This window comes from Osmerus eperlanus, chromosome 4 (assembly GCF_963692335.1).
Source record: "Osmerus eperlanus chromosome 4, fOsmEpe2.1, whole genome shotgun sequence".
Taxonomy (NCBI): Eukaryota; Metazoa; Chordata; class Actinopteri; order Osmeriformes; family Osmeridae; genus Osmerus; species Osmerus eperlanus.
The window spans coordinates 22,229,265-22,249,091 of NC_085021.1; the positions used below are offsets into that span (position 1 = coordinate 22,229,265).

The 19,827-nt window shown below is 45.0% G+C and overlaps 3 protein-coding genes across 5 annotated transcripts in view; 1 reads left to right on the plus strand and 2 right to left on the minus strand.

Moving 5' to 3' along the window:
- Nucleotides 1–864, minus strand: part of LOC134019592 (plexin-A1-like) — a 32,316-nt gene extending 31,452 nt beyond the window's left edge. The window contains 1 exon segment of the mRNA XM_062460557.1: nucleotides 846–864. Coding sequence (XP_062316541.1) covers nucleotides 846–864 — 19 coding nt within the window.
- Nucleotides 865–1,170: 306 nt separating this feature from the next.
- On the plus strand, nucleotides 1,171–3,958 carry LOC134019593 (LHFPL tetraspan subfamily member 4 protein-like; the record flags this gene model as incomplete). The annotated part of the gene is made up of 3 exons (XM_062460558.1): nucleotides 1,171–1,414; nucleotides 1,765–1,781; nucleotides 3,512–3,958. Coding segments are annotated over 3 exons (315 nt in total), but the record flags the coding sequence as incomplete, so codon positions are not given.
- Nucleotides 3,959–6,440: 2,482 nt separating this feature from the next.
- On the minus strand, nucleotides 6,441–17,746 carry LOC134019418 (butyrophilin subfamily 3 member A1-like). Of its 3 annotated transcripts, XM_062460308.1 has the most exons (13): nucleotides 17,589–17,746; nucleotides 14,715–14,780; nucleotides 14,126–14,482; nucleotides 13,742–14,023; nucleotides 13,323–13,442; nucleotides 12,893–12,913; nucleotides 12,560–12,580; nucleotides 12,225–12,245; nucleotides 11,696–11,716; nucleotides 9,111–9,131; nucleotides 8,939–8,965; nucleotides 8,755–8,781; nucleotides 6,441–8,046 (listed from the first exon to the last, which is right to left on the minus strand). In XM_062460308.1, exons 1-13 carry the CDS (start codon nucleotides 17,611–17,613, stop codon nucleotides 7,202–7,204), a joined length of 1,854 nt encoding a protein of 617 aa, XP_062316292.1. In that variant the 5' UTR covers nucleotides 17,614–17,746; the 3' UTR covers nucleotides 6,441–7,201. The 3 variants fall into 3 exon arrangements, with proteins under 3 accessions (XP_062316292.1, XP_062316295.1, XP_062316293.1); XM_062460311.1 differs by lacking the exon at nucleotides 14,715–14,780 and having other exon boundaries at nucleotides 17,589–17,706; XM_062460309.1 differs by lacking the exons at nucleotides 12,225–12,245; nucleotides 12,560–12,580.
- Between the last annotated feature and the right edge of the window lie 2,081 nt (nucleotides 17,747–19,827).

A 19,827-nucleotide genomic window follows, 5' to 3' on the forward strand; every position in this document is an offset into this window, starting at 1 on the left:
CAGCCTAATGTAACATGTTTTAATGATCTGTCCTAATAAATAATTCCAAAGTCATGGAGGCCCAAGCTAAAAATAAATTACAGCCTGAATAATGCATTCCTTTATTTTTGACCCTTAGCATTGTGTGCTGTGTGTGTGTGTGTGTGTGTGTGTGTGTGTGTGTGTGCGTGTGTGTGTGTACGTACATGTGTGTGTGAGCTGTGTGAAGAAAAGAGAGAAAGAATGTGAGTGAGAGAGCAAACATCTAGCCCCAGGTTGTGTAGTGCCCTAGTAAAGTCCAGCCCCAGCCCTCAGCTCTCTCTAGCTCTCTCTACCTCTCTCTCTCTACCTCTCCAACTCTGTCTCCCTCTCAATCTGTTTCTTTAACTCACACTCTCTATGTCTCTTTATCCATCTCTTTCCATCTTGCTCCCTCGATCTGTCTGTCTGTCTGTCTCCCAGCTCATCTCCCTAGCTCTTTGAAGTTCTCTCCAGAAACAGATCAGAAACAGATCACATCTCCAGCAGGGGAAGGAAACGGACGACAACTTCAAAGTGTTTCTTCTTCTTCTTCTCAGAGAACGCAAACATTTTTAGACAGCTGGTTTTGAAACTGTGTGTGTGTGTGTGTGTGTGGGGGGCTGACAGGGGGTGTGTGGATGAGAAGAGGAGGCAAGGGGGATGTGGGGGAGGGTGAGGAGAGGGGGGTGAGGAGAGGGGTGAGAGGTGAGAGGTGGTTATAGATCAAAGTGCATAGATCGGCACCATCTTGTTTTGTCCATTTTTCCACTAGAGAAAGCCTTCACTGTTCCACACATCCTGTTGTGGGTCAACAGAGAGGACATGACCATCTGAGCGTGGCTAACATCTCTGCTCTCCAGACATGTTAGTCTCTAACACACAGTCATGTGACTAATATGCTGCACCGAGCTTCACCGTGGCTGAAAAAAGATACAACACGGCTAACCTTCTCCCCCCCTCTCCCCCCCTCTCCCCCCCCTCCCCCCCCTCCCCCCTCCCCCCCCTCCCCCCCCCCTCCCCCCCCCTCTCCCCCCCCCTCTCCCCCCCCTCTCCCTCTCTCTCTCATATCCTGGTTGTAGACGTCCTGTCACATTTCAATCAGAGCTCAGTTTATAACATTGTATATTTTTATCTCTCTGCCCCCCCCCCCCCCCCCCCCCTCCTCATCCCCCCCCAGCGGTGTGCCTGGTGCTGGGCTGTGTGATCTTCCCAGACGGCTGGGACGCGGAGGTGGTGAGGGACCTGTGTGGGGAGCTGACGGGCCGGTACAGCCTGGGCGCCTGCTCCGTGCGCTGGGCCTACATCCTGGCCATCATGGGCATCCTGGACGCCCTCATCCTCTCCTTCCTGGCCTTCGTCCTGGGGAACAGGCAGAACCAGGACCTCTACCAGGACCACCTACAGAACAGCAAAGGTACAAGGGAAGGAGGTGAGGGAGGGAGGTGAGGGAAGGAGGTGAGGGAGGGAGGGAGGCGGAGGAGAGGAATAGAAAGAGAGAAACAGAAAAGTTGGAGGAGTAGAGAAGGAAAAGGGGAATAAAGAAGGAAAAAACTAGAGAGAGAACGAGGGGAGGATGAGGGATACTATTCAGTTTCGGATTTAATGTCATCCTATTTTTATAAAACATTGTCCAAGGCAAGATCACCTTAGATTAAAACGTTATACAACCTACCAGGCATCTCTCAAGTTATATGTTGAAAATATTAAACATGTGAATTGTGAGTTACTTGTTCTTGCACCAATTTGTGGACTATGTTCTTGCAGATTTCACTGTCTCCAGGGTAAGTGTTCTGGGAATGTAACTTTGTGGTGATTGTGAAGTGTACTGTGTATTGTGGTGTCATGTGATGGGATGTTGTTGCGGTGTAATGTGTTGTGCTAAAGTGATCCCCGTGATGGTGTGTGTTGTAAACAGTTTTGTGTGGTATTGTAAAGTGTTGTGGGAATGTGCATTAGGTATAAAATCATTGTGTACACTCCTCTCCAGTAGACTATATTGTTGGCTGTTAGCTCGGCTAGGTTGAGAAAACGATTTCATCACAACACGGAAGTTCGGATTTCATGGGACCAGAAGTAACTCGTTAGCCTGGTCCTAACCAGACTCTCGTACATTGCATTTGTATAGAGAGTCTGGGCTCGATCCATTGACAAGCATTAACTTCCTTGAAGGCGGGTACTCTGTTGAAGTTTAAAACTATTGTGTCTGCCCAGAGCCACTCTGGATCTGGCATAACCAATCGCTAGCGTTCGCCTTAGCCAACTCCTTCACCACTAACGGAGCTAGCTGGAAAATCAAACGAACCCCGTGGGGATCAAAGATTGTTCTTGCTCCGGCTTTAACTTCTGGATATTCGGCAGAGTTGCCACAAGGGACCGAATGGCTTCGCTCGCATCTTTCTCCGCCTCCATTACGGAACTACAACACAAACTAGTGCACTACATCAACGTCATCGTTCTCAGCCACTCCCTCTGTTCGCTGATTGGACCGGTAAAAAGTTTACCGGAGATATCTGACCAATATACCTCAAGCCCAGACGCAGTACAGAAGCAAAATGAAAATTTAGCGGAAGTACGTAGGAGGGCAGAGCCAAGCTAGTAACTCGTCACCCATGGCAACAGAACCGTACATTAGCTAAAAGCTAACGGTAGCTAACTGTCGCTTTTTAAAACAAACGATCGTAAAACAAAGTTATCACACAATTTGTTCTAAAAATCTGTTTAACCAGTGAATTTCTACACAATGATAATCAACTATGTTGACATATTATGGCACTCAACTTGACTCCACTCTTCCTCACTACTTTGTTTTTCACTTCCTCACCTCTGCATAGCGACGCTGCAAGAAGCTGTCATCTTCGACAACACACACCACTTTCACTGGATCCTTTCTGCAGCAACGGAAATATCCCTCCTCAGTTGACAAAAGCGTTTCACGGGTCGACATTTAATCAAGTAGTCCAGTGACCCCGCCCCCTCCCCCCCCAAAATACAACCAATATAATACTAGCTTGGCCATTTAAAAATGGCGGGTTTGTGCAGTGTGTCCCTGTCGAGATTCTGTCTGACAAATCAGTAGTCTGTGTGTCCCTGTCGAGATTCTGTCTGACCAATCAGTAGTCTGTGTGTCCTTGTCGAGATTCTGTCTGACCAATCAGTAGTCTGTGTGTCCTTGTCGAGATTCTGTCTGACCAATCAGTAGTCTGCTGTATTTGCACGTCACGTTTTGGTATCGCTTCTTCAGCTCGCTTGAAACCTCGACGAAGTTCCAAGTATAGTAAAGAATCGCTTTATTATGAACCAAATCCTCTAATACGACTAAAATGGCATTATCTAATCATCGAAATAAAAAATACAAATATTTCTAATAATCATTTAGTCATTTAGCAGACGCTCTTAATCAAAATATAAATAAATATGTAAATGTATGTATATGTAAATACAAATATATCTAATCATTTAAATATTGGGACCAAACAGCAGTTACAGTTTCCTCCACTGTGTCTGTCTGCAGATTGAAATCCGGGACAGACGAGATCCCAGGTATGGACTCCAGCGACTCCACTGAAGCTGCCTGCTGGAACTCCCTCTCTCCTCCCCTCCTTTCCCCTCCTCTGTGATCATAATTGCAAGATCAGCTATATTTTGCAAATAAGGATGTGTGTGTATGTCTGATTTTGACTCACTGTATAGTAAACACTAGTGTGTGTGTGTTTAAGTGTGTGTGTGTGAGACCAATGATGTTTCCCAGTACTCAGCAGTGAACAGCCCAGATCAGCTTTTCAGAACTGCACAGCTCTGGGACATGAAACACAGCTTACATCAATATTCAAACTCATGTAAATACCATCACTGTTGCAACCCCAGCCTGTGTAGTCCTAAACTTTTAAATATTTTCAAACTTTTCTCACAGGATCTGTACAAACTTGTTGTTAAACTTGTACAGTGACAACTCCCAACCTCTCACATTGTAACAAAGGAATCAAAATAGTCCATACAAAGTCTATTATGCTCAAAACGCGAATGAACAGAGCGTTTATGCTATCTTGCAGCAAACAGTGTAAGAAACACTTCACAGCATTCTCCTCACTCATTAATGACCAGTTCCGTTTCAGTTTGCCCTTTCTTGCCCCATCTCTATACAGGCATTTGCGTGCGAGACCTTTAGGCACCAAAATAAGACCCTGGCTGGGATCTATCTAGTTCTTGTTACAAAAAGTAAACCTTTAGCCTTTCCCAAGCCTGAACAGTCCGCTAGGTCTCCAGTGTTGCTGTTCTCAGCTAGAAACAGCTCGGACAGGTAGAGAGATAGAGGAAGTTGAGGGGGACCGTTTCACGACACCAAGCAGCCGTTGTCAGGAACAACGCTTTACTGTAATGATGAGCCTTGCCAACGACTGACTGACCTTGACACCAGCCCGGTGAAGCTCTTCTTTGCAGTAGATGTCTGTGTTGGGGGTTTGATCCAGGGATGTAGTCTAGTGTGAAACTGAGGCCATACTGTCAGCATGTAACCCCCAGCCATTTATCAATGCTCAGTTCATAGACATATTTTACAGAAGTCAATACTATACATTCTATAGTAATTAGAAAAAAAACTTCAGGAAATGACACAGGAAGTTGTTTTGGGTGACCTCTGTGATCCCTACCTGGACCTTTCTGTTAGCCTGGAGCAGGTGCTGGTTCACTATTACTATTAGGAACCAGTACCACAACACCTGTTAGCCTGGATACACACACACACTTATACACCACACATATACACCACACACACACTAATACACACCACACACACACACTAATACACACCACACACACACACTAATACACACCACACACACACAATACACCACATATACTTACCACACACCCATGCCACTAAAACATATACATACACACAGACACCACATACACATGTACACACCACACACACACACACACACACACCACACACACTCCTGCCAGCTGTTAGTTTACTACCAAACACTCAGGAAGAAGCTCTGCCCGACCACAGCCTGGACACCAGGGCTGATGACAAATACATTTGAAATCTGTCTATTTAGAGTTTAATCTAAAATATCCTGTTCATTTTATGATCCAGTATCTTGATCAATTAACCTTTGAAATGCTTCAGTTAAAGGTTTGAGTATAGAGTATTGAGTATAAAACAGTTTTTGTTACTTCTACACACACCTGGGTCAAATACTGTTTCAAATGGGATTTGAACCCAAACCCTGCTGTTGGAGCACTAACACAGTGTGTGAAGGAGACCCGCTCTCATCTAGGGGCAACACTCAGCCAATCACAGGGTCGGAGCATGACGAGACTGGCCTGAGAGTTCAAAGGTCAAAGATCAAAAGCCTAAGAACGTTCGCTCAGGGGTCAAAGCGTTCGGACCGGTAGGGGTCATCGGTCCTAAGATTTCCTGAGTAGCTTTGTAGATTCTAGTGTTGGTCTAAGTCAGCACGTAGAGATTCGTCGTCACGCCGACCTGACGTGGGCCAAACATCCCTGTCGATACGAGAGGAAAACCAACCTGTGGAAAAGTCAGTTTTGTATAAAGGAAGTTACTGTATCTGTTGTTGTTCTCCATGTGTTGGTTCTCAGTTTGCGTTGGTTCGTTTGTGTTCTGTCCCCAATGAAAGTGTTTATTATCATTATTACTTTAAATGTATTGATTAGATCGGCAGATTTGATGAGTGAGAAAATGTCTAAAGAAAACCCTACTGATAACTGCTTCAGCTCAAGATACCGTCAGATATATTGATAAACTTGATCGTCTGAACTCTCAGTTATTTATATATTATTGATCAAGCAAGAGGAAGGGTCAAAGTTTGTAGCATCTAATTTCATGAGACTAATACTTTAATTTATTTGGATGGTGGGGGGGGGGGTATTCTCTAAAATATATATTTTAACTGTTTTTAAATGTTGGTGAGAATCACATGATGATTTAACTGCTTAAACAGACTCTGAAAAGGTTAAAAAAAAATAAAGTTTTACTTAAGAATGAGTTTAGTCTCTCTACTCTGGTTATTCTGTCTGAGGGAGGGGGGGCAGGGAGGGGGGGGCGGGGAGGGGGGGGCAGGGAGGGGGGGGCAGGGAGGGGGGGGGTTATTCTGTCTGTCCCTGCTGAGGGAGGGGGGGCAGGGAGGGGGGGCAGGGGGTTGGGGGGAGAGGATCTGTACTGCTCTTTTTCAGAGGCTCAGGAAGAAGCGGTCTCTCCTCAGGGAATGGAGACACCTACAGAGGGATTTCAACAGATATAAGATCTTCTGCCGATAAGTGTCCCTGTTGGGTCTGCCAACACTGATTTAAACCATTCCCAAAATGTTTTGAAACTTTATTCATACATTTTTTTCAACCTTTAGAAATGTATTAATAAAAACCTTTTGTCGCAAATATGTTTTCAACCTTTAAACTTTTTCTTCACACATGACAAAAACAAAGTTTCTGTTTTTTTTTTTACTTTAAGAAAACCTTTTATTCAAAAAGATTTACACACGTAGCGAAATGAGAGGAGAGAGGAGGAGAGGAGAGGAGGAACAAAGAAGCCTAGAGCAGAGTACAGCAGAGTACAATACAGTGCTCATCAAGTACTCATCATTGAAGCAAACCTTTTTTTGTAAATCTTTTTTGAAAATCTTTTTTTAACCTTTTGAAACTTTTTCTCCCGAACCTTAATTATTATTATTTTTCAACCTTTTGAAACTCCCCCCCCCCCAAAAAAAAGATATACTGTACATGATCAATACAATACTGTACATGATCAATACAATACTGTACATGATCTATACAATACTGTACATGATCAATACAATACTGTACATGATCTATACAATACTGTACATGATCAATACAATACTGTACATGATCAATACAATACTGTACATGATCTATACAATACTGTACATGATCTATACAATACTGTACATGATCAATACAATACTGTACATGATCAATACAATACTGTATGGGAGCTGTTAGAAAATTAATCTTAAACCAAAATATTCAGTGAAATAACAAACACTATACATTTATCAACACAAATGTAACATTGATTCTCCACAAATGAAACCATGTATATAAAACATGAGGATGGTTTGGACAGGATAGAGGTCTGTGATGCAAACACCAGTAGAGACCGTGGTCTTTACATTCATGTATTTACTAACACTGTCCTGCTAACAAGGTCGAACAAACATCACACTTTATAAGAAACCGACTGCTCCAGTAAACACACTGACTCGTTTATTTCCTCACTTGATTCAGATTGCTGACCTTGATCCAGCAATAACTGGTGAGCTGAATCAGATTCATATGTAAGGGGAGACAGGTGAGCTGAATCAGATTCAACTGCTTGAGATTCAGACAGGTGAGCTGAATCAGATTCAACTGCTTGAGATTCAGACAGGTGAGCTGAATCAGATTCAACTGCTTGAGATTCAGACAGGTGAGCTGAATCAGATTCAACTGCTTGAGATTCAGACAGGTGGGCTGAATCAGGTTTAACATTGTCTACAGGACAGATGACCAGAGGATCGTTCTCACCAGAGACACAAGGAGGAGCAGGGCTGAAGAATGGATGAAGTTTCTCAGTGAACGCACAGTCAGTGAAAGAGAAGATATGACCCTTGGTCTCCACATTGTAGAAGGACACCGTGCCCTCCTCATAGTCCACAAACACCCCCACCTTCTGGGGCTTCTGGCTCAGGTGGAGGTGGACATGGATGTCAGTCAGAGCCAGGTATTTACCACCTTCCCTCAGTGTAATAGTCCAGTATCCATGTCTCGGTCTCAAATAAAAATCCCCCTTCCTCTTGCAGGACTCTTTAGCTACTCCTAAATGCCACTCAGTCTTATTGACCTGCACCTCATAGTAGAACCTGCCTGAGGAGAAGCCCTGTGTTCCAAGAACATCAAGACGCGTGTCATACCTCTTTGGGGTCTCAGGAAGATTCTGTTGTTCAACTCCACAACTCACTTGTTTCCCATCAGCAGACAGGATGAGTCTGGGATGTGCAGTATCAGGGTCTAGAGTCACATCCACTGTGGAGAAAAACACACCATGGTGAACACATGAACACCATCATACACCTAGAAAAATACATTATGAACACATCATACACCTACAAACATACACTATGAACACATGAACACCATCATACACCTACAAACATACACTATGAACACATCATACACCTAGAAACATACACTATGAACACATGAACACCATCATACACCTAAAAACATACACTATGAACACATGAACGCCATCATACAGGTGGATAGTTTTGAGGTGAATCCGGTTGGAAGTCGAAAACATACAAATGCCTTGTAGAAGAAGATGACTTAAATGTACAGTACATTCTCACTGTAGACGTAAACAATGCGTGTTGTCTTTATAAGAAAAATCCAGGATGGGCCGGATTGTCAATGAGTAAATACTTTGAGTCATGTGACAGTAAACGGGCGAAGCTGGTTCTGTGTACCCTCTACCGACAGGGGAATGTTTATCGAGCTCTCTGCCACCATGTGAGACGGTGTCTCGTTGGGTTACCAGCGGAGAGCTGGTGAGAGCAGAACCAAATCACCAAGACCAATATGTGTATTCTCAATAAACATTCTTAAACTACCACTGAGTCCTCCTGCTTGAATCTAATGTTCAGTCTAGTTTGTAGACATGTATGCTGTTGTACTTGATACAAGGTCTAACCTCTGCACACTGAGAATCACACAGACACTGACCACACTGACCTGCATGATGTCTGACGGCTTCATAATCTGAAATATAGAGATTATTTGAATTCATTAAACATATCTATACATTTGATTTATCCCTACACTTGCAACATAATGACATTGACAGCTGCCTTGCTATTTAACAAAAACAATAGTAACAGTAATTACATTAGACTACCATGCTGTATATTTCATTTACCTTGGTACCCTCTTGTGTTTACCAGATCTGAGTGAAGAACAAGATGTGTTCAAACACAGCATCATTAGGGAACAGATCCAACTTTAGACAAGTTGTTATTATGATTAAAGCTGTATTATTTAAGTAAATGTACACAAACATTGTTTCCCTTCCCTCCAAGGTTTCTACTTACCCAGCTGTCTTGAAAGGGTTTCTGTAGATACAGAAAGATGCATGACTGAGGTCACTAGCAGCTTTTCCACAGATCTCAGAGTTACAGCCTGACAATATTCTGTCCTCACCCATCCTGCACCACCCTGACTGCCCTCCACACCTACCAGCACCCTGACTACCTACACCCTGACTACCTACACCCTGACTACCTACACCCTGACTACCTACACCCTGACTACCCTCCACACCTACCAGCACCCTGACTACCTACACCCTGACTGCCCTCCACACCTACCCAAACCCTGACTACCTACACCCTGACTACCTACACCCTGACTACCTACACCCTGACTACCCTCCACACCTACCCACACCCTGACTACCTACACCCTGACTACCTACACCCTGACTACCTACACCCTGACTACCTACACCCTGACTACCTACACCCTGACTACCCTCCACACCTACCAGCACCCTGACTACCTACACCCTGACTGCCCTCCACACCTACCCAAACCCTGACTACCTACACCCTGACTACCTACACCCTGACTACCTACACCCTGACTACCCTCCACACCTACCCACACCCTGACTACCTACACCCTGACTACCTACACCCTGACTACCTACACCCTGACTACCTACACCCTGACTGCCCTCCACACCTACCTACACCCTGACTACCTACACCCTGACTACCCTCCACATTTACCTACACCCTGACTACCTACACCCTGACTGCCCTCCACACCTACCCACACCCTGACTACCTACACCCTGACTACCTACACCCTGACTGCCCTCCACACCTACCCAAACCCTGACTACCTACACCCTGACTGCCCTCCACACCTACCCAAACCCTGACTACCTACACCCTGACTCCCCTCCACACCTACCTACACCCTGACTACCTACACCCTGACTACCCTCCACACCTACCCACACCCTGACTACCTACACCCTGACTGCCCTTCACACCTACCCAAACCCTGACTACCTACACCCTGACTACCCTCCACACCTACCCAAACCCTGACTACCTACACCCTGACTACCCTCCACATTTACCTACACCCTGACTACCTACACCCTGACTACCCTCCACATTTACCTACACCCTGACTACCTACACCCTGACTACCCTCCACATTTACCTACACCCTGACTACCTACACCCTGACTACCTACACCCTGACTCCCCTCCACACCTACCTACACCCTGACTACCTACACCCTGACTACCCTCCACACCTACCCACACCCTGACTACCTACACCCTGACTACCCTCCACATTTACCTACACCCTGACTACCTACACCCTGACTACCCTCCACATTTACCTACACCCTGACTACCTACACCCTGACTACCCTCCACATTTACCTACACCCTGACTACCTACACCCTGACTACCTACACCCTGACTACCTACACCCTGACTACCCTCCACATTTACCTACACCCTGACTACCTACACCCTGACTACCTACACCCTGACTGCCCTCCACACCTACCCAAACCCTGACTACCTACACCCTGACTACCTACACCCTGACTACCCTCCACACCTACCCAAACCCTGACTACCCTCCACACCTACCTACACCCTGACTACCCTCCACACCTACCTACACCCTGACTACCTACACCCTGACTACCCTCCACATTTACCTACACCCTGACTACCTACACCCTGACTACCCTCCACATTTACCTACACCCTGACTACCTACACCCTGACTACCCTCCACATTTACCTACACCCTGACTACCTACACCCTGACTACCTACACCCTGACTCCCCTCCACACCTACCTACACCCTGACTACCTACACCCTGACTACCCTCCACACCTACCCAAACCCTGACTACCTACACCCTGACTCTCCTCCACACCTACCTACACCCTGACTACCTACACCCTGACTCCCCTCCACACCTACCTACACCCTGACTACCTACACCCTGACTACCCTCCACACCTACCCACACCCTGACTACCTACACCCTGACTACCCTCCACACCTACCCACACCCTGACTACCTACACCCTGACTACCCTCCACACCTACCCAAACCCTGACTCCCCTTCACACCTACCTTCACCCTGACTACCCTCCACATTTACCTACACCCTGACTACCTACACCCTGACTACCTACACCCTGACTACCCTCCACATTTACCTACACCCTGACTACCCTCCACATTTACCTACACCCTGACTACCTACACCCTGACTACCCTCCACAGCTATCTTCAGCAACAACATTCCAGGAGTCCACTAACAGTGGTTATAGATACTGATATGAAGAGATACAGCAGTACATCACTGTTCTTCATGCTTTGTAACAACCATGTACATGTGACAACCACTTCAACTCTGTATGACATCAAGATATCAAGGTCTTTATCAGTGTTCTAATAACAGCTGAACAAGAGGAGACATTCCTGAACATGCTCCTGTCCTGACAGTGCAGTTAAATCCACTCTGCAGGAATCCTGCTGACAGTTCCACCACGCTGCCCAGCTGTTCTACCATGACAGTTGTGCATCAACATCATCGTATAATAATAAACTGGATGTCACTTACCCTGATGATAAGTGAGCAGACCTGTAAATGAAGTGAGATGAGAGACAGTGAGAATCAGACATAAGAAAACCAAATTTCTGAACAAGAACTTGGATCTATAGCGACCAGCTGTAAGGGCACCCTACCACTACCTACTCTCCTTCTGATGACGACACTACACAGTCCTGACCCTACTTGAATGGAAAGACTGGACATTGTAAATAAGGCTTTCGGTCCCATTTGTGGTCAGACCAGAGATACTGATATGAAGAGATACAGCAGTACATCTCTGTTTTTCATGCTTTGTAACAACCATGTACATGTGACAACCCCTTCAACTCTGAATCAGACCAAGGTATCAAGGTCTTTATCAGTGTTCTAATAACAGCTGAACAAGAGGAGACATTCCTGAACATGCTCCTGTCCTGACAGTGCAGTTAAATCCACTCTGCAGGAATCCTGCTGACAGTTCCACCACGCTGCACAGCTGTTCTACCATGACAGTTGTGCATCAACATCATCGTATAGTGATAAACTGAATATCACTTACCTTTCTCATGAATTATCGATGCTGTGAATGAAGAGAGAAGAGAGACAGTGAGAATCAAACATATGAACACCAGAAACTGAACAAGAACTTGGTTCTATAGTGACCAGCTGCAAGGGCACCCTTCCACTACCTACTGTACTCTAGTGGAGAGAAGTACATGGAATATTACATGTAAAGACATCTGGAGATTATGAATATTGTTTTCCTGTCCTGACAGTGAAGTTAAATCCACTCTGCAGGAATCCTTCTGACAGTTCCATCACGCTACACAGCTGTTCTACCATGACAGTTGTGCTTCAACATCATCGTATAATAATAAACAGAATATCACTTACTCTTCTCCTTAATGATTTTATCTGTAAATGAATTGAGATAAGAGACAGTGAGAATCAGATATAAGAACACAAGAATCTGAACAAGAACTTGGATCTATAGCGACCAGCTGAACCAGCACCCTACCACTACCTACTGTACTCTAGTGAAGACACTATGTAACAGGGGCAAAACAAATCCAAGAAAGACATTCCTGAGCAGGCTCCTGTCCTGACAGTGCAGTTAAATCCACTCTGCAGGAATCCTGCTGACAGTTCCACCACGCTGCCAAGCTGTTCTACCATGACAGTTGTTCTTCAACATCATCACATAGTGATAAACTGAATATCACTTACCTTTCTCCTCAATGAGTGTTTCTGTAAATTAAGTGAGATGAGAGTCAGTGAGAATCAAACATATAAACACCAGAATCTGAACAAGAACTTGGATCTATAGCGACCAGCTGTAAGGGCACCCTGCCACTACCTAGTCTCCCTCTGATGACGACACTACACAGTCCTGACCCGACTCCTCAGTGAGGAACTACCAGTGTGAACAGTAGGGGGCAGCACAGCACAGAGATATGAATGGAAAGACTGGACATTGTAAATAAAGCTTTCGGTCAGAACAGAGATACTGATTGAAGAGATACAGCAGTACATCACTGTTCTTCTTGCTTTGTAACAACCATTTACAACCCCTTCAACTCTGAATCAGACCAAGGTATCAAGGCCTTTATCAGTGTTTTTTAATAACATCTGAACAAGAGGAGACATTCCACCTTACTTTTATTTCTATGTCTCATCACCAGGATACTGATGACCACAGCTGATGCTAAGACAGAGACAACGGCGATCACTGCAGCCAGGATCCATTTCCATGTGTGATCTTCATAAAACAGCGCATCTGAAACATGCATGATTTAAAGTAGAGTTAGATATGAATGACGTGTTTTAGTATGCAGTGCAGCAGCTGCCCTTACAAAGTATGTACTAGTGGATGTAACATGAATGAGAACTTGGATATATTTGAATGATATTTGGGACATGGTACTTGTATAACCTACCTATACTGCACGACATGGACATAACAACAATGTAGATATTAAATCACTTCCATGTCTGTTACAGTAGCTGTCTCTCATCAGAAACTCCCACATCTAAAACCTTCTGGATGCTTCTCAGATATGAAGCTGAATAACTCACCAGGAACATGAATCCTTGCCGTCTCATCTCTCTTTATGTATTTCTGTTTCACTCTACAGTTAAAGAGGTTTCTATGTGCCTTCTGAACAGTGACCCTCAGTTTGAGTGTGTAGCGTCCCACAGAGTCTCTGGTCATCTCTGGAGGATCAGCAGAGAGAGAGTCTCCTTTACTGTCCAGCCACACCACCTCTGGTTCAGGGTACCAGCCTCGTGTCTCACACACCAGACCCATCCCTGCCCCTCTGTGTCCCTCGATGGAGACCACTGGCTGAGATCCTACAGCTACAAACACACAGATACAGATTAAACCATGTTTTAGAAGGATAGCCTTAGTTTAGGCACAATCAGCAAGTTACAGAAACTGAACTTGATAAGTACATTTACCTTTAACACTGACTGTGATGTTTGAATCATCATACCATTTCGAGGTAGGTGACCTAACAAAACATTTGTAAGTTCCTTCATCAGTGGCTCTAACCCCGACCAGCTTCAAGGAGGTGTTGCCTGTCTTCAGTTCTTCTTTAAACAGAGCTGTTCTTGTCCTGAAGGAGGGATTCTGAGCTTCACAGTTTTCTTTGCCGTCTTCATAAAGATAGATACTACGTTCTGAGAGGTTGAGATTGAACCACTCCACCGTCCAGCCCTCAGCACTGATGCTGGGGTCGACGTAGCACGGCAGGACTACACTTTCACCAGCCACAGCAGTGATTTGATGAACTGGAGTAATGACCTTATGAGTAACTGAAGAGAAGAGAACAGATAAAGAGTGAATCTCAGAGGACAAACATCCTCTCTCCTCAACTTGCTCTGGTCTGATGGAGGCCTGCAATCTAGTTGTTCTGCATCACTTTCAACTGTTACTATCAGTCCTACTGTTAACTATGACTATGACTATTATAGTGTACCTAAGAGACAAAACTTTACAGATAGCTAGATGGTAAAACACACAACTCCATGACAGTGATTTGTTTACCGCAGTCTGCTGTGTGGAGCAGTAGGAGAATACTCCAGATACAGCCAGGCAGGGTCAGCATCATTCCTGAGGACAACATCCAGAACGTGGAGCACTCGTTCAAATATCTCTTTCATAAACTTTCATGGTCAATACGTCCAGGGATGGGCAGATTAAAATGTATTTAAAAATAAAATACCAAATACATTAATTGTAAGTGTATCAAAATAAACTACAAAATACAGCACCACAACATGTATCAAAATAAACTACTGTATTTCTACATTTTAAAAATACAAAAAATACTTTTACAAGGGAGCATTAAATCCCTTGACAAACCTATCTACTGGCCATTTGATCTATTGCTTCACCAGTACACTAATACAGTTGATTAAGTAGACAACGTTTGATAGCAACAGCTTTTCTCTGCTTACAAGTCATGCAGTGAATCTGACATATGCAATCAGTTCACAAATATCCCTGTGATGATCCAGATGAAGGTTAGTTTTAAAGTAACAAACAGTTTAATGTTTAACCCTTGTGCTGCCTTCGGGTCATTCTGACCCACCGTCGTGTTGCGACAGCTTTACCTAATACAAAAATAAAATGAAGCATTTTCTTTTAACCTTCGCGATGTCTCGCGGTCATGTGACCCCAGCCGTGTCGCAACAATTTTTCCTAATACAAAACAAAAGTGTTTTTTTATTAGGAGTCATTATGTAAGCCATAAGGAACAGGTGACCCGCCGCCATGGATAAAGCTTACATGATTACTTTATCCATGTAATCATGTAAGCTGTAGGGAAGTGCTACTAACATACATTTGGTGGGTGTCAGGACAGCTGTTGTCTAAGGTCAGAGAGCTATGGCTGGGGATTTCACTGCACTGCAAGTTCTACAGCAGATGTTTGCAAATGTGAAGCAAAGTGAGTCTGAAGATGTTGCCGAAGATGTGTCAGAAGAAGAAGAAGGTGGGGAAGAGTACAACGCAGACCGCTGCGACGTGTCGTCGCCCGAAGAAGATGAAGCCGACAATGACCAAGCCCCTCAAATCGACAGAGAGACTTTTGTGATGTCGCATCCTCTTTTCGTGTTGAAAAACGGCAAAATCGAATGGTCTTCGGTTGCGTATCTGAATCAGAGGATGCCGTTGCAACGTAACATCACGGAGAGGACCTGGAGAGAAGCTGTTTCCCGCTCATGACATCGTATCCAAGTTTTTAGTCTTCATCACGCCACAAATAGAAAGAGTAATCTTGGATGTGACAAATCGGGAAGGGTATCTGAAACGCGGAGAAGAGTGGAAAGCTATGGATGCCACTGGCCTACGTGCCTACATAGGGCTGGAGGGAGATACAGGTGGAGGTAATCAGGTGGAGGAGAGCTGGAGGGAGATACAGGTGGAGGTAGTCAGGAAGTGTGGCTGTCCCTCTGCCTCCCCCTCTCTCTTTCTCTCACCTCCCTTCTTCATCTCTCTCTCTCTTTCCACTGTAGAGTTTGGTCTGATTCTCGTCTCTCTGGTTCAGATGTCCTCTGTGTTACATTTCAGCTGTTACAGTGCTCTGTAGAAACTATGTCATGTATGAGGAAAAGCAGTTGTTTTTCACTTGACGCTCCCAGGAGAAATTATGGGCGTTCTCAGGAGTTGTGGTTCCTATGACTTGTTCAATGATGGGCAAACATGACATGATCTAAACACATTATGACCATGACTCTGGCAGTCAAATATACAATAAACTCTCTGTTCCAGAAACATGACTTGTCACCCTGTCACATGATTAGCACTGTTCTGTGATCTGTACTGTAACTCTGGATGTTTGTCCTCCCTCACCTGCAGCCTACATCACTTGCCCTGCCAGAACCCTCCTCTCTCTGCCCTGTCTCTGATCACCTGCCCTGCCAGAACCCTCCTCTCTCTGCCCTGTCTCTGATCACCTGCCCTGCCAGAACCCTCCTCTCTCTGATCACCTGCCCTGCCAGAACCCTCCTCTCTCTGCCCTGTCTCTGATCACCTGCCCTGCCAGAACCCTCCTCTCTCTGCCCTGTCTCTGATCACCTGCCCTGCCAGAACCCTCCTCTCTCTGATCACCTGCCCTGCCAGAACCCTCCTCTCTCTGCCCTGTCTCTGATCACCTGCCCTGCCAGAACCCTCCTCTCTCTGCCCTGTCTCTGATCACCTGCCCTGCCAGAACCCTCCTCTCTCTGATCACCTGCCCTGCCAGAACCCTCCTCTCTCTGCCCTGTCTCTGATCACCTGCCCTGCCAGAACCCTCCTCTCTCTGCCCTGTCTTCTCAGGATACTCTTGCACGGTGCAAATGAAACATTCACCAGTGCACAGAGGAACATGTGGAACAGGTTTACACTAGATGGTGTATTGAATGAAGGTTTATGTCATCATGGGTTGTCATGGGCAAGAGATGTCATGGGCCATCTCTTGACCCACAATCAAAAGCTGTTAGCACTAGCTCCCCAGTCTATAGAGGACCAAAGTAGTCTAGACAGGATATATACATTTGATATGTTCATTTAAACCCTTGGTTACACATGTACAGTTTCTTGTCAAAGGTCATAGCCTGTCTCCTTCCTTGGACACTGTTAACTGACAACACAGCACATCCTCTTCCTGTCAATCAGCACAGGTGGGAGGTCCTTAACCACTGACTGTTTACGTTAGCCTATGATCACATTTACACACCTGATATGTTGAATGGACATTAAATAATGGTATATTGTACAGCCCAGGATCTATGATGTTAAACAAACACACGTCCAGTATTTTAAAGGATAAGACATCAGACCAGGGTTAGGGATGCTAGTTTACTTAATCATAACATATTCTAGACTGACAGTAAATCCTTCATTCTCCAACACATGAATACACAACATTGTACTGACCTTCATAAAACTGTGGTTGCACCATCAGCCTCCTCTCTGTGTCGAACTGGTTCTGTGTGTCTGACAGTAATGCTGACAGTCTGAAGTGCTACCTTGTACTCATCTGATCCCAACCTTGAAGACTCCTCTTACTGCTTATTGTTACTGTCATGGAACATACAGTAAATATTTGAATGTGTCACACATGCATACGTGTGCATCCTGTACATGCACACGTACAGGATGCAGGTGACGTCCAGTCATGAGACTCCAAACAGGATCAACTGGTCCAAACAGAAGTGTGTGTGGGTGTGACACATTCAAATATTTACTGTATGTTCCATAATAAGCAGTAAGAGGAGTCTAGGGGGTAGCAACATTCCCTGAACAACTAGAAGGCAACTGTAGAGAGAGAGGAGAGAGAGAGAGAGAGAGAGAGGGGAGAGAGAGAGAGAGAGAGAGAGACAGAAGGAGGGGGAGAGGTAGAGAGAGGAAGACAGAGAAGAGGAGACAGAAAGAGAGGAGGGAGAGATACAGGGAGAGAGAGGGGAAAGAGGGAAGAATGGCAGACAGAGAAATACACAGAGAAAGTGGGAAGAGAGGAAGAGAGAAAGGGATTGAGAAAAGGTGGGGAGAGAGAACCGGAGAGAGAAACAAGAGGGAGGGAGAAGAGGACAAGACTGTGAGGGAGGTAGAGAGAGAGAGGGACAGGGAGGAGGAAAAGGGGAAAGAGAGATAAAGAGTCTGTGACATTCACTGGAGCTTCTGCAGAAAGTAGAAAGACTTGGACTTGCTTCATTTGTAAATGATTACATGTTTACAATGTCATTCTCTTTTCTTTTTGTAACTGATGGAATGTTTTACTGATATAGAAAACTGATATGAATCTCTTCTTCTACAGGCATCCACTCCTCAGCTGTAGGCTACATAGCATTCCTGCTCATGTCTGATGTCTGTCTGTCTGTCAGCCTCTGTTCTGGAGAAACCATGCCAGGAATGAGGAAATGCAGTTGTTTTGAACTTGACGCTGCCAGCAGATACGATGGGTGTTGCCAATATTCATAGGTCCCATGACTTATTAGAATTATGGGTAAATAATATACAGTAATTATTAAACAAACATGGAAAAATATTTATTTTAAGCTCTACTTACGGGTGGTGTAAATACATTATGTATAATTCACAATGCAAACATAAACCCCTCACTGTTTGGAGTGTCATTACTCGAACTTACTTCTGTAAGGGTACATGCAGGCCCTAACAGGAGGGGAGAAAGGAAGGAGGGGAGGAAGGAAGGAAGGAGAGAGGAGACATAGGGGAAGTGAGGAGGGGAAATATAAGGAGAGGGGTCTCTCTCTCTCTCTCTCTCTCTCTCTCTCTCTCTCTCTCTCTAATGTCCGCTACATATATCAATTATAAAATGTTTACAAAAGTGTTCTCTTCTCTTTTTGGGAACTCCTCAACTGTACTCATCACTCCTGCTCATGTCTGATGTCTATCAGTCTGTCTGCCTCTGTTATGTAGAAACCATGCCAGGAATGAGGAAATGCAGTTGTTGTGAACTTGTCCCTCCCTGTAACAGATGACAGAGCTAGTCTACCAGTTTGAGGTACCAGAGAGCTTGTTTCGTCTGATCCCTCGGCTTGTCTGGCTGAGTGGTCGTCAGCTGCCGCCACCACCACCAGTGCCTGGACACCAGGGCTGAGGACAAATACATTTGAAATCCGTCTATTTAGAGTTTAATCCAAAATATCCTGTTCATTTTATGATCCAGTATCTTGTTCAATGAACCTTTGAAATGCTTCAGTTAAAGGTTTGAGTAGAGAGTGATAAAAAAAGAAAACATTTTTGCGTGTGAGCTTTTTATCTGACTGGATTAAACAGAAACCAACTGAGGTTTTTCTTAAGTGTTACTTCTACACACACCTGGTTCAAATACGGTTTCAAATACGCTTTCAAATACCGTACGTTTGCTTACGTCTGACTGGTGTCAGTTGGGGAGGTGATCCATTGGTCTGGTGTGACAGGCAGGAGCCCAGATAGTGCAGTTAAAGGGTTTTCCAGTCGTGTGTGGAGGCAGGCCTTCCTTCACAGCCAGCGTGTGTGGAGGCAGGCCTGCCTTCACAGCCAGCGTGTGTGGAGGCAGGCCTGTCTTCACAGCCAGCGTGTGGAGGTATCCCAGTGAGCCAGTGCTTGTGAACCCTGGCGAGCACAACGGCAGCATGGGAGCGTACTCGACACTTAAGTACCACGCTGCCTC

What these genes read in the sequence shown, in the direction of transcription:
- LOC134019418 (XM_062460308.1), bottom strand. Translation starts at nt 17,613, where the DNA reads ATGGTGCAACCACAGTTTTATGAAG. An exon ending in GCAACCACAGTTTTATGAAG is followed by an intron (nt 14,781 to 17,588) that starts GTCAGTACAATG and finishes TGTTGTCCTCAG; the next exon opens with GAATGATGCTGACCCTGCCT. An exon ending in TAAAATCATTAAGGAGAAGA is followed by an intron (nt 12,246 to 12,559) that starts GTAAGTGATATT and finishes CTTCATTCACAG; the next exon opens with CATCGATAATTCATGAGAAA.